The sequence below is a fragment of the Salvelinus fontinalis genome, unplaced genomic scaffold (assembly GCF_029448725.1).
Source record: "Salvelinus fontinalis isolate EN_2023a unplaced genomic scaffold, ASM2944872v1 scaffold_0190, whole genome shotgun sequence".
Classification (NCBI taxonomy): Eukaryota; Metazoa; Chordata; class Actinopteri; order Salmoniformes; family Salmonidae; genus Salvelinus; species Salvelinus fontinalis.
In genome coordinates, this window is record NW_026600399.1 from 120,158 (window position 1) to 132,245 (window position 12,088).

Consider the following 12,088-nt stretch of genomic DNA (forward strand, 5'->3'; position numbering starts at 1 on the left):
TTAATTTAGAGAGAGAGAGAACATTAATAATACTATCAATAATACCAATAATAATATAATCAGTCACACCAGTCTGTAATGCATTATGAAAACATTTACACATTTATACAGTCAGTTAAGAGAATAAATGATTATAATTTAAAACTTTATAACAGTCCTACAATACTGTAGGCATTAAAACAGACGTAATATTAATACCCTCTGTGTTATTTCTTCATTCAGATGAGCTTGCTGTGATTTGCCAACGTGAACTCAAATCTAATCTAAAGAAGAAGTTTCAATGTGTATTTGAGGGGATCGCTAAACAAGGAAACCCAACATTTCTCAATAAGATCTACACAGAGCTCTACATCACAGAGGGTGGAACAGGAGAGGTCAATAATGAACATGAGCTGAGACAGATTGAGACAACAATCAGGAAACAAGCAAGACCAGAGACTGCAATCAAATGTAACGACATCTTCACACCCTTAACTGGACAAGACAAACCTATCAGAACTGTGCTGACAAAGGGAGTTGCTGGCATTGGAAAAACAGTCTTCTGTGCAGAAGTTCATTCTGGATTGGGCTGAAGGAAAAGCAAATCAGGATGTCCAATTTGTATTTTCATTCCCTTTCCGTGAGCTGAATTTGATGAAAGAGGACAAACACACTTTCATTAAACTTCTCAATCACTTCTCAATGGAAACCAAACAATCAGGAATCTCCAACTACGACAAGTACAAAGTTCTGTTCATCTTTGATGGTCTGGATGAGTGCCGACTGCCCCTAGACTTCCAGAAGAACAAGATCTGTTGGGACGTCACAGAGTCAACCTCAGTGGATGTTCTGCTGACAAATCTCATCAGGGGAAATCTGCTTCCCTCTGCTCTCCTCTGGATAACTACCCGACCTGCAGCAGCCAATAAGATCCCTTCAGGGTGTGTTGACCAGGTGACAGAGGTACGAGGGTTCAATGACCCACAGAAGGAGGAGTACTTCAGGAAGAGATTCAGTGATGAGGACCTGGCCAGCAGAATCATCTCACACATAAAGACATCAAGGAGCCTCCACATCATGTGCCACATTCCAGTCTTCTGTTGGATTTCTGCAACAGTCCTTGAACACATGCTGGAACATAAGAGAGAAGAGATGCCCAAGACTCTGACTGAGATGTACACACACCTTGTGGTGTTTCATACCAAACAGAAGAATGAAAAGTATCTTGGGAAAGAAGAGACAGGTCCACCCTGGAATAAAGAGAACATTCTGTCACTGGGAAAACTGGCTTTTCAACAGCTTGTGAAGGGCAATCTGATTTTCTATGAAGAAGACCTGAAAGAGGCTGGCATTGATGTCATTGAAGCCTCAGTGTACTCAGGATTGTGCACACAGCTCTTTAAAGAGGAATGTGTGCTGTACCAGGACAAGGTGTACTGCTTTGTACATCTGAGCATTCAGGAGTTTCTGGCTGCTGTATATGTGTTCCTCACATTCATCAACAACAATGAGAATCTAATGGACAAACTGCAGTCAACGTCCAGGAGACTTTCTGTGAGGATCAAACAAAGGCGTAAAGTTACTGTCTACAAGAGTGCTGTGGATAAAGCCTTACAAAGTGAGACGGGAAACCTGGACCTTTTCCTCCGCTTCCTTCTGGGCCTCTCACTGGAGTCCAATCAGAAGCACTTACGAGGTCTACTGACAAAGACAAGAAGCAGCTCACAGAGCCATGAAGAAACAGTCAAGTACATCAAGGAGAAGATCAGGGAGAATCCCTCTCCAGAGAGGTGCATCAATCTGTTCCACTGTCTGAATGAACTGAATGACCATTCTCTAGTGGAGGAGATCCAAAGATACCTGAGATCAGGAAGTCTCTCAGAACCCAACCTGTCACCTGCACAGTGGTCAGCTCTGGTCTTTGTGTTGCTGACTTCAGAAAAGGAGCTGGATGTGTTTGACCTGAAGAAATACTCCAGATCAGAGGAAGGTCTTCTGAGGCTGCTGCCAGTGGTCAAAGCCTCCAGAGCTGCTCTGTGAGTAAATAAAATGACATATCAGAACTAACCATCAGGAAGCATTATCCAGTTTAGAGAAAATGATGTATTATAATATGTATATAATATTATATTGAAAAATATATTAAATAAATGCATTGATTTTCACATTAGTATAACAATATGACCACATAGTTCTAGGAGATGGAAGATGAATCTATATGTTGTTTTGGATAATTAACCAAATGCATCTGCCATTGTCCTTCTACACTACTGGTGTTAAATTAACAGTGTGTTTGAAGTCATGATGATCTCTTTGTCAGGCTGTCAGGCTGTGGAGTCACAGAGGAAGGCTGTGCTTCTCTGGTCCCAGCTCTGGAGTCAAACCCCTCACACCTGAGAGAGCTGGACCTGAGTAACAATGACCTGAAGGATTCAGGAGTGAAGCTGCTCTCTGCTGGACTGGGGAATCCCCACTGTAAACTGGAGACTCTGAGGTCAGTATTCCTGTAGTTGGTCAACAAGTGATAACTGTTCACCAGATCCACATGTGTTTACCAGGCACACATAGTCCACACCATCTGTGTTTGGAAAGTGAAGCTTACAGTTTTACATTTGGTGCTATGCTCCAGCATTTTGGATTTTAGGTAGAATGTTTCGTATTAGGTGACAGTACAGAATGTCACCTTTTATTTGAGAGGATTCATATATGTTTTACCTTTTAGAAATGAAAGCACTTTATGTATGTACAGTGGCTTGCAAAAGTATTCACCCCCTTGGCATTTCCCCCCCCCCAAAATTGCCTTCAACCTGTAATTAAAATAGATGTTTTGGGGGTTTGTATCAGTTGATGTACACAACATTCCAACCACTTTGAAGATGCTAAATATGTTTTCTTGTTAAACAACCGATAAATAATAAGAACAGAGAACTTGTGCATAACTATTCACCCCCCAAAGTCAATACTTTGTAGAACCACCTTTTGTAGCAATTACAGCTGCAAGTCTTTTGGGGTTTGTCTCTATAAGCTTGGCACATTTAGCCACTGGGATGTTTGACCATTTTTCAAGGCAAAACTGCTCCAGCTCCTTCAAGTTGGATGGGCTCCGCTGGTGTACAGCAATCTGTAAGTCATTCCACAGATTCTCAATTGGATTGAGGTCTATGCTTTGACTTGACCATTCCAAGACATTAAAATTTTTCCCCTTAAACTTCTTGAGGATAGGGTGCAGAGTTTTCAACACTCGGGTGTTGCTTTAGCAGTCTCAAATCTCTGGAAGCCTGAAACAGGTTTCCCTCAAGAATTTCCCTGTATTTAGCGCCATCCATCATTCCTTCAATTCTGACCAGTTTCACAGTTCCTGCCGATGAAAAACATCCCCACAGCATGATGCTGCCACCACCATGCTTCACTGTGGGGATGGTGTTCTCGGGGTGATGAAAGGTGTTGGGTCTGCGCCAGACATAGCGTTTCCCTTGATGGCCATAAAGCTCAATTTTAGTATCATCTGACCAGAGTACCTTCTTCCATATGTTTGGGGAGTCTCCCACATGCCTTTTGGCGTACGCCAAACGTGTTTGCTTATATCTTTTTTTAAAGCAATGTATTTTCTTCTGTTCACACTTCCGTAAAGCCCAGCTCTGTGTAGTGTACGGCTTAAAGTGGTCCTATGGACAGATAGTCCAATCTCTGCTGTGGAGCTTTGCAGCTCCTTCAGGGTTATCTTTGGTCTCTTTGTTGCCTCTCTGATTTAATGCCCTCCTCGCCTGGTCTGTGAGTTATGGTGGGCGGCCTTCTCTTGGCAGGTTTGTTGCGGTGCCATATTCTCTCCATTTTTTAATAATGGATTTAATGGTGCTCCGTGGGATTTTCAAAGTTTCAGATATTTTTTTATAACCCAACCCTGATCTGTACTTCTCCTCAACTTTGTCCCTGACCTGTTTGGAGAGCTCCTTGGTCTTCATGGTGCCGCTTGCTTGGTGGTGTCCCTTGCTTAGTGGAGTTGCTTAGTGGAGTTGTAGACTCTGGGGCCTTGCAGAACAGGTGTATATACACTGAGATCATGTGACAGATCATGTCACACTTAGATTGCACACAGGTGGACTTTATTTAATTTATTTTTTTTATTATTTATTTAACTAACTATGTGACTTCTGACGGTAATTGGTTGCATCAGATATTATTTAGGGGCTTCATAGCAAAGGGGGTGAATACATATGAACGCACCACTTTTCTGTTTTTAATTTAATTTTTTAAAATTTATCTTTTAAAATTTATCTTGACCAATTTGGACTATTTTGTGTTTGTCCATTCCATGAAATCCAAATATAAATCTATTTAAATGACATGCTGTAATGCAACAAAATAGGAACAACACCAAGGGGGATGAATACCTCTGCAAGGCACCGTAGTCTACCATTTGAAGAAGTCTTCATTATTTGGACATATTCACATATATTGTATCAAAGTAGTCATAGGTTTAGTATTTGGCCCCATATTCCGTGCCTGCAGTGATTCGATCAGGCTTGTGATTGCAGTTTGTCTTGGTTGTGTTTTGGATGTTTTTCCTAATTAATGTCCTGTCATTTTGGAGTCATTTCACTTGTATTGTCAGTAAGAATAGAAGATGTTTCTGAACACTTCTACATTCATGTTGATGCTACCATGATTATGAATAATCAGGAATGAATCGAGAATTAATGATGAATGAGAAAGTTAGAGGCACAAAGATCAGACCCCCTCTGTTATTGGTAATGGTGAGAGGTTAGCATGTTTTGTTGTAGCCTCTGTTATTGGTAATGGTGAGAGGTTAGTATGTTTTGTTGTAGCCTCTGTTATTGGTAATGGTGAGAGGTTAGCATGTTTTGTTGTAGCCTCTGTTATTGGTAATGGTGAGAGGTTAGCATGTTTTGTTGTATCCTCTGTTATTGGTAATGGTGAGAGGTTAGCATGTTTTGTTGTAGCCTCTGTTATTGGTAATGGTGAGAGGTTAGCATGTTTTGTTGTAGCCTCTGTTATTGGTAATGGTGAGAGGTTAGTATGTTTTGTTGTATCCTCTGTTATTGGTAATGGTGAGAGGTTAGCATGTTTTGTTGTAGCCTCTGTTATTGGTAATGGTGAGAGGTTAGCATGTTTTGTTGTAGTCTCTGTTATTGGTAATGGTGAGAGGTTAGCATGTTTTGTTGTAGCCTCTGTTATTGGTAATGGTGAGAGGTTAGCATGTTTTGTTGTAGTCTCTGTTATTGGTAATGGTGAGAGGTTAGCATGTTTTGTTGTAGCCTCTGTTATTGGTAATGGTGAGAGGTTAACATGTTTTGTTGTAGTCTCTGTTATTGGTAATGGTGAGAGGTTAGCATGTTTTGTTGTCGTCTCTGTTATTGGTAATGGTGAGAGGTTAGCATGTTTTGTTGTAGTCTCTGTAACTTTCTCACTCATTATTATTCATGATTCATTCATGATTTGTCTTAATCATGGCATCATCAGGATTAATTTAGAAACATGGTATCTACTCACTTAGAAAGAAAATGACTCCAGTCATCATCCACCATTGAGTTTCTATTGGGCAAAACACAACCAAAACAAACTGCAAGTTCAATCAACTAGTTTGAGTCACAGGCTTGATGTTGTCATTGGGTTAAAGGAATATCAGACCAAATGCTACATTTTTGACTACTTTAATACACTATGAGTTAATTAATAATTGGTCAGAATACTTATGACTTCTTCAAATAGGGGGACTAGATACATAAAGTGCTTTCATTTCTAAATGGTGAAACAGATATATATTAAAATATCCTAAAATAAAATGTGACATTATATACTGTCACCTCATATGAAACATTTGATCTGAAATCCAAAATGTTGGAGTATAGATCCACATTTAAAATGTTAGCTTTACTGTCAAAATAGATATGGTGTGGACTGTATACTCAATACAATCTAAATCTGATACCTCACTGTCTGTCTTTTGACTGATACTGCTTTTTAAACTGGTCTGGTCAGTCTACTATAATATTTGTACTATATATTTTTCTCTCTACAATTAACACTTTGATCATTTGTCATTTCAAATAATGAAACATTCATTTATGAGTAGATATGGCAGGTTTCAGGACACTGATGTATCTGAAAATGTTAAAACGTTATACTGCCACTATTTACACCACCAAAGAATAGCATTGTGATTTTAATATGATTTGACTCTTTGCAGGCTGTCAGTCTGTCTAGTCACAGAGCAAGGCTGTGCTTCTCTGGTCTCAGCTCTGAGGTCAAACCCCTCACACCTGAGAGAGCTGGACCTGAGCTACAATCACCCAGGAGACTCAGGAGTCAGACTGCTCTCTGCTGGACTGGAGGATCCACACTGCAGACTGGAGAAACTCAAGTATGTAGAGGGTTTATGTCAATGTTCATATCAGACATGTTTGACTTATCAGGCTAGTTAAGACAAACATTATTACCAACACTTGGACAAAGTTATATGCTGTGTGTGTGTGTGTGTGTGTGTGTGTGTGTGTGTGTGTGTGTGTGTGTGTGTGTGTGTGTGTGTGTGTGTGTGTGTGTGTGTGTGAGTTCAGGTGTATCCCTCAATGACTGTCTGTTCTTCTGCTTACCGCTACAGTGTGGAACATGGTGGAGAGAACAGAATGAAACCTGGAATTAGAAAATGTGAGTGTTGACTGCTGTGAAGAATATGACTAAGAATAAGTCTTAATTCAAGTTAAGTCAAAGTCAAAGACCACCATCATTACTTACTTGGTCATATTAAATATCAGCTGTAGTTCTACAGAAGCAGAAATCAGGGACACCAACGTTTACAAAGAGTTGCTTTGACAATGTGTGTGTGTGTGTGTGTGTGTGTGTGTATGTGTGTGTGTGTGTGTGTGTAATTAATGGGAATAAGTGTGTTTTATATTACCAGACAGTATAACATATGATCATTCAACAAGTCTCAAGTTACCTAAACTTCTCCTTTTGATACCTAGAAACATCTACATTAAATGAATTAGTGAAAAGTGAGTTAACATTCTAATGTGAATGATGATGATTTCTAATATTGTGTCTGGTTTCATCCATCAGATGTCTGTGATCTCACACTGAACCTAAACACAGTAAACAGACACCTCTCTCTGTCTGAGGAGAACAGAAAGGTGACATGGAGGAGAGAGAAGCAGCCGTATCCTGATCACCCAGAGAGATTTGAGGGCTGTAGACAGGTGCTGTGTAGAGAGGGTCTGACTGGGCGCTGTTACTGGGAGGTAGAGTGGAGCGGGATAATGGGGGCTGGTATAGGAGTGACATATAAAGGAATCAGCAGGAGAGGACGGGGTTGATGACTGTTGTCTTGGATGGAATGACAAGTCCTGGAGTCTGTTCTGCTATGACAACAGATACCGTTACTCTGCCTGGCACAATAAGAATTCCACTATCATAGACGTCCCCTCCTCCAGCTCCCACAGAGTAGGAGTGTATCTGGACTGGCCAGCCGGCACTCTGTCCTTCTATAGAGCCTCCTCTGACACACTGACCCACCTGTTCACATTCACCTCCACATTCACTGAGCCCCTCTATCCAGGGTTTAGTGTTTGGGATGATGGTGACTCAGTGTCCCTCTGTCAGTGACACACTGGACACAGACACACACACACACGCTGGACACACACACACACACACACACACACTGGACACACACACTGGACACACACACTGGACGCACACACACTGAACACACACACACTGGACACACACACACACACTGGACACACACACACACACTGGACACACTGGACACACACACTAGACACACACACTGGACATACACACACACACACACACACACACACACACACACACACACACACACACACACACACACACACTGGACACACACTGAACACACACACACACTGAACACACACACACACTGGACAGACACACACACACACACACACACACACACTGGACACACACACATACACTGGACACACACACTGGACAGATACACATCCGGGACACACACACACACACACTGGACACACACACACACACACACACACTTGACACACACACTGGACAAATACACAAACACACACACACTGGACAAATACACAAACACACACACACTGGACAAACACACAAACACACACACACTGGACAAACACACTGGACACACACACACACACACACACACACACTGGACAGACACACAAACACACACACACACACTGGACAAACACACAAACACACACACACTGGACAAACACACAAACACACACACACTGGACAAACACACTGGACACACACACACACACACACACACACTGGACAGACACACACACACACACACACACTGGACAGACACACACACACACACACACACTGGACAAACACACACACACACACACTAGACACACTGACACACACACACACGACAAACACACACAGTGGACAAACACACTGGACAAACAAACAAACACACATACACACACACACACACACAGTGGACACACACACGCTGGACACACAGGACACTGGACACACACACACACACACTGGACAAACACACACACACACACACACACACGACAAACACACACACTGTACACACACACACACACAGTGGACAAACACACACTGTACACACACACACACTGGACAAACTTACACACACACACTGGACAAACAAACACACACACACACTTGACATACACACACACTGGACACGAACACACACATACACACAATCACACTGGACACGAACACACACACATACACACACACACACACACTCACTGGACAGACACACACACTTGACATACACACACACTGGACACGAACACACACATACACACAATCACACTGGACACGAACACACACACATACACACACACACACACTGGCACACACACACTGGACACACACACACTGGACACACACACACACACACACACTGGACAAACACACACACACACACACACACACTGGACACACACACACACACACACACACATACACACACACACACACATACGACAAACACACACACACACACATACACAGTGGACAAACACACACTGGACAAACACACACACACACACACACACACACACACACACACACACACACACACACACACACACACAGTGGACAAACACACACTGGACAAACACACACACACACACACACACACACTGGACAAACACACACACACACACTGGACACACACACACACACACACACATACGACAAACACACACACACACACATACACAGTGGACAAACACACACTGGACAAACACACACACACACACACACACACACACACACACACACACACACACACAGTGGACAAACACACACTGGACAAACACACACACACACACACACACACTGGACACACACACACACACACACACACTGGACACACACACACACACACATACGACAAACACACACACACACACACACATACACAGTGGACAAACACACACTGGACAAACACACACATGCGTGTCTTCCTATATTTTGTGACCCAGGACGTCTTAAAAAACCACCGTTAAAATACCAATGTGATCATTTGTTGTCTTTTATGTTTAAAAACAAATTGTACAATTATATACGGACATACGCTCCATAGTTGTACAAGTATACAGGATATATTGTACTTTTCATAATAAAACATACTTGAAACAAGAAAAGCCTGTTAATTGTGAAAACAGTTTGGTTATTGATGTTACGTTTCCTCTGTCAGGTTGACGTTAACCTGCGACTGGTTGAAACATGAAACAAATATGAAATTAAATACAAAACATTGTACAAAATGTAATGCCCTTTATAGTGAACATCTTTCAACTAGGACCCACATAGAGCTCTGGTCTAAAGTAGTGTCCTTTATTTCTCTCTTTCCCCACTGAGGAAGATAAAGGACACACACACAGTCTGTAAGGAGTGTTTAACTGGCGGCAGAGAAGTCAGACGCAGGAGAGAAATAACTGTGTTTCCAACAGCGCAGTTTATTACAAAACCCACAAATGGGTACAGAACCTTGGTCATTGGCTGTTTGTCCCAGCTTTCCCTTGGTCATTGGCTGTTGTCCCAGCTTTCCCTTGGTCATTGGCTGTTTGTCCCAGCTTTCCCTTGGTCATTGGCTGTTTGTACCAGCTTTCCCTTGGTCATTGGCTGTTTGTCCCAGCTTTCCCTTGGTCATTGGCTGTTGTCCCAGCTTTCCCTTGGTCATTGGCTGTTTGTACCAGCTTTCCCTTGGTCATTGGCTGTTTGGACCAGCTTTCCCTTGGTCATTGGCTGTTGTCCCAGCTTTCCCTTGGTCATTGGCTGTTGTCCCAGCTTTCCCTTGGTCATTGGCTGTTTGTCCAAGCTTTCCCTTGGTCATTGGCTGTTGTCCCAGCTTTCCCTTGGTCATTGGCTGTTTGTCCCAGCTTTCCCTTGGTCATTGGCTGTTTGGACCAGCTTTCCCTTGGTCATTGGCTGTTGTCCCAGCTTTCCCTTGGTCATTGGCTGTTGTCCCAGCTTTCCCTTGGTCATTGGCTGTTGTCCCAGCTTTCCCTTGGTCATTGGCTGTTGTCCCAGCTTTCCCTTGGTCATTGGCTGTTTGTCCCAGCTTTCCCTTGGTCATTGGCTGTTTGTCCCAGCTTTCCCTTGGTCATTGGCTGTTGTCCCAGCTTTCCCTTGGTCATTGGCTGTTGTCCCAGCTTTCCCTTGGTCATTGGCTGTTGGCCCAGCTTTCCCTTGGTCATTGGCTGTTGTCCCAGCTTTCCCTTGGTCATTGGCTGTTGTCCCAGCTTTCCCTTGGTCATTGGCTGTTGTCCCAGCTTTCCCTTGGTCATTGGCTGTTGTCCCAGCTTTCCCTTGGTCATTGGCTGTTGTCCCAGCTTTCCCTTGGTCATTGGCTGTTTGTCCCAGCTTTCCCTTGGTCATTGGCTGTTTGTCCCAGCTTTCCCTTGGTCATTGGCTGTTGTCCCAGCTTTCCCTTGGTCATTGGCTGTTGTCCCAGCTTTCCCTTGGTCATTGGCTGTTGGCCCAGCTTTCCCTTGGTCATTGGCTGTTGTCCCAGCTTTCCCTTGGTCATTGGCTGTTGTCCCAGCTTTCCCTTGGTCATTGGCTGTTGTCCCAGCTTTCCCTTGGTCATTGGCTGTTGTCCCAGCTTTCCCTTGGTCATTGGCTGTTTGGACCAGCTTTCCCTTGGTCATTGGCTGTTGTCCCAGCTTTCCCTTGGTCATTGGCTGTTGTCCCAGCTTTCCCTTGGTCATTGGCTGTTGTCCCAGCTTTCCCTTGGTCATTGGCTGTTGTCCCAGCTTTCCCTTGGTCATTGGCTGTTGTCCCAGCTTTCCCTTGGTCATTGGCTGTTTGGACCAGCTTTCCCTTGGTCATTGGCTGTTGTCCCAGCTTTCCCTTGGTCATTGGCTGTTGTCCCAGCTTTCCCTTGATCATTGGCTGTTGTCCCAGCTTTCCCTTGGTCATTGGCTGTTTGGACCAGCTTTCCCTTGGTCATTGGCTGTTGTCCCAGCTTTCCCTTGGTCATTGGCTGTTGTCCCAGCTTTCCCTTGGTCATTGGCTGTTTGTCCCAGCTTTCCCTTGGTCATTGGCTGTTTGGACCAGCTTTCCCTTGGTCATTGGCTGTTGGCCCAGCTTTCCCTTGGTCATTGGCTGTTGGCCCAGCTTTCCCTTGGTCATTGGCTGTTGTCCCAGCTTTCCCTTGGTCATTGGCTGTTGGCCCAGCTTTCCCTTGGTCATTGGCTGTTTGTCCCAGCTTTCCCTTAGTCATTGGCTGTTTGTCCCAGCTTTCCCTTGGTCATTGGCTGTTGTCCCAGCTTTCCCTTGGTCATTGGCTGTTGTCCCAGCTTTCCCTTGGTCATTGGCTGTTGTCTCAGCTTTCCCTTTGGTCATTGGCTGTTTGTCCCAGCTTTCCCTTGGTCATTGGCTGTTGTCCCAGCTTTCCCTTGGTCATTGGCTGTTTGTCCCAGCTTTCCCTTGGTCATTGGCTGTTTGTCCCAGCTTTCCCTTGGTCATTGGCTGTTTGGACCAGCTTTCCCTTGGTCATTGGCTGTTGTCCCAGCTTTCCCTTGGTCATTGGCTGTTGTCCCAGCTTTCCCTT

At 43.7% G+C, this 12,088-nt stretch overlaps 1 protein-coding gene across 2 annotated transcripts; it reads left to right on the plus strand.

Annotated features, from left to right (window-relative positions):
• The first annotated feature begins 535 nt into the window (after positions 1 to 535).
• On the plus strand, positions 536 to 6,851 carry LOC129844179 (NLR family CARD domain-containing protein 3-like). 2 transcript variants are annotated; one of them, XM_055912599.1, is made up of 4 exons: positions 536 to 2,015; positions 2,300 to 2,473; positions 6,188 to 6,361; positions 6,599 to 6,851. In XM_055912599.1, the coding sequence occupies exons 1-4, from the start codon at positions 634 to 636 to the stop codon at positions 6,654 to 6,656; spliced, it is 1,788 nt and encodes a 595-aa protein (XP_055768574.1). In that variant the 5' UTR covers positions 536 to 633; the 3' UTR covers positions 6,657 to 6,851. The 2 variants fall into 2 exon arrangements, with proteins under 2 accessions (XP_055768574.1, XP_055768573.1); XM_055912598.1 differs by lacking the exon at positions 6,599 to 6,851 and having other exon boundaries at positions 6,188 to 6,457.
• Positions 6,852 to 12,088: the final 5,237 nt, after the last annotated feature.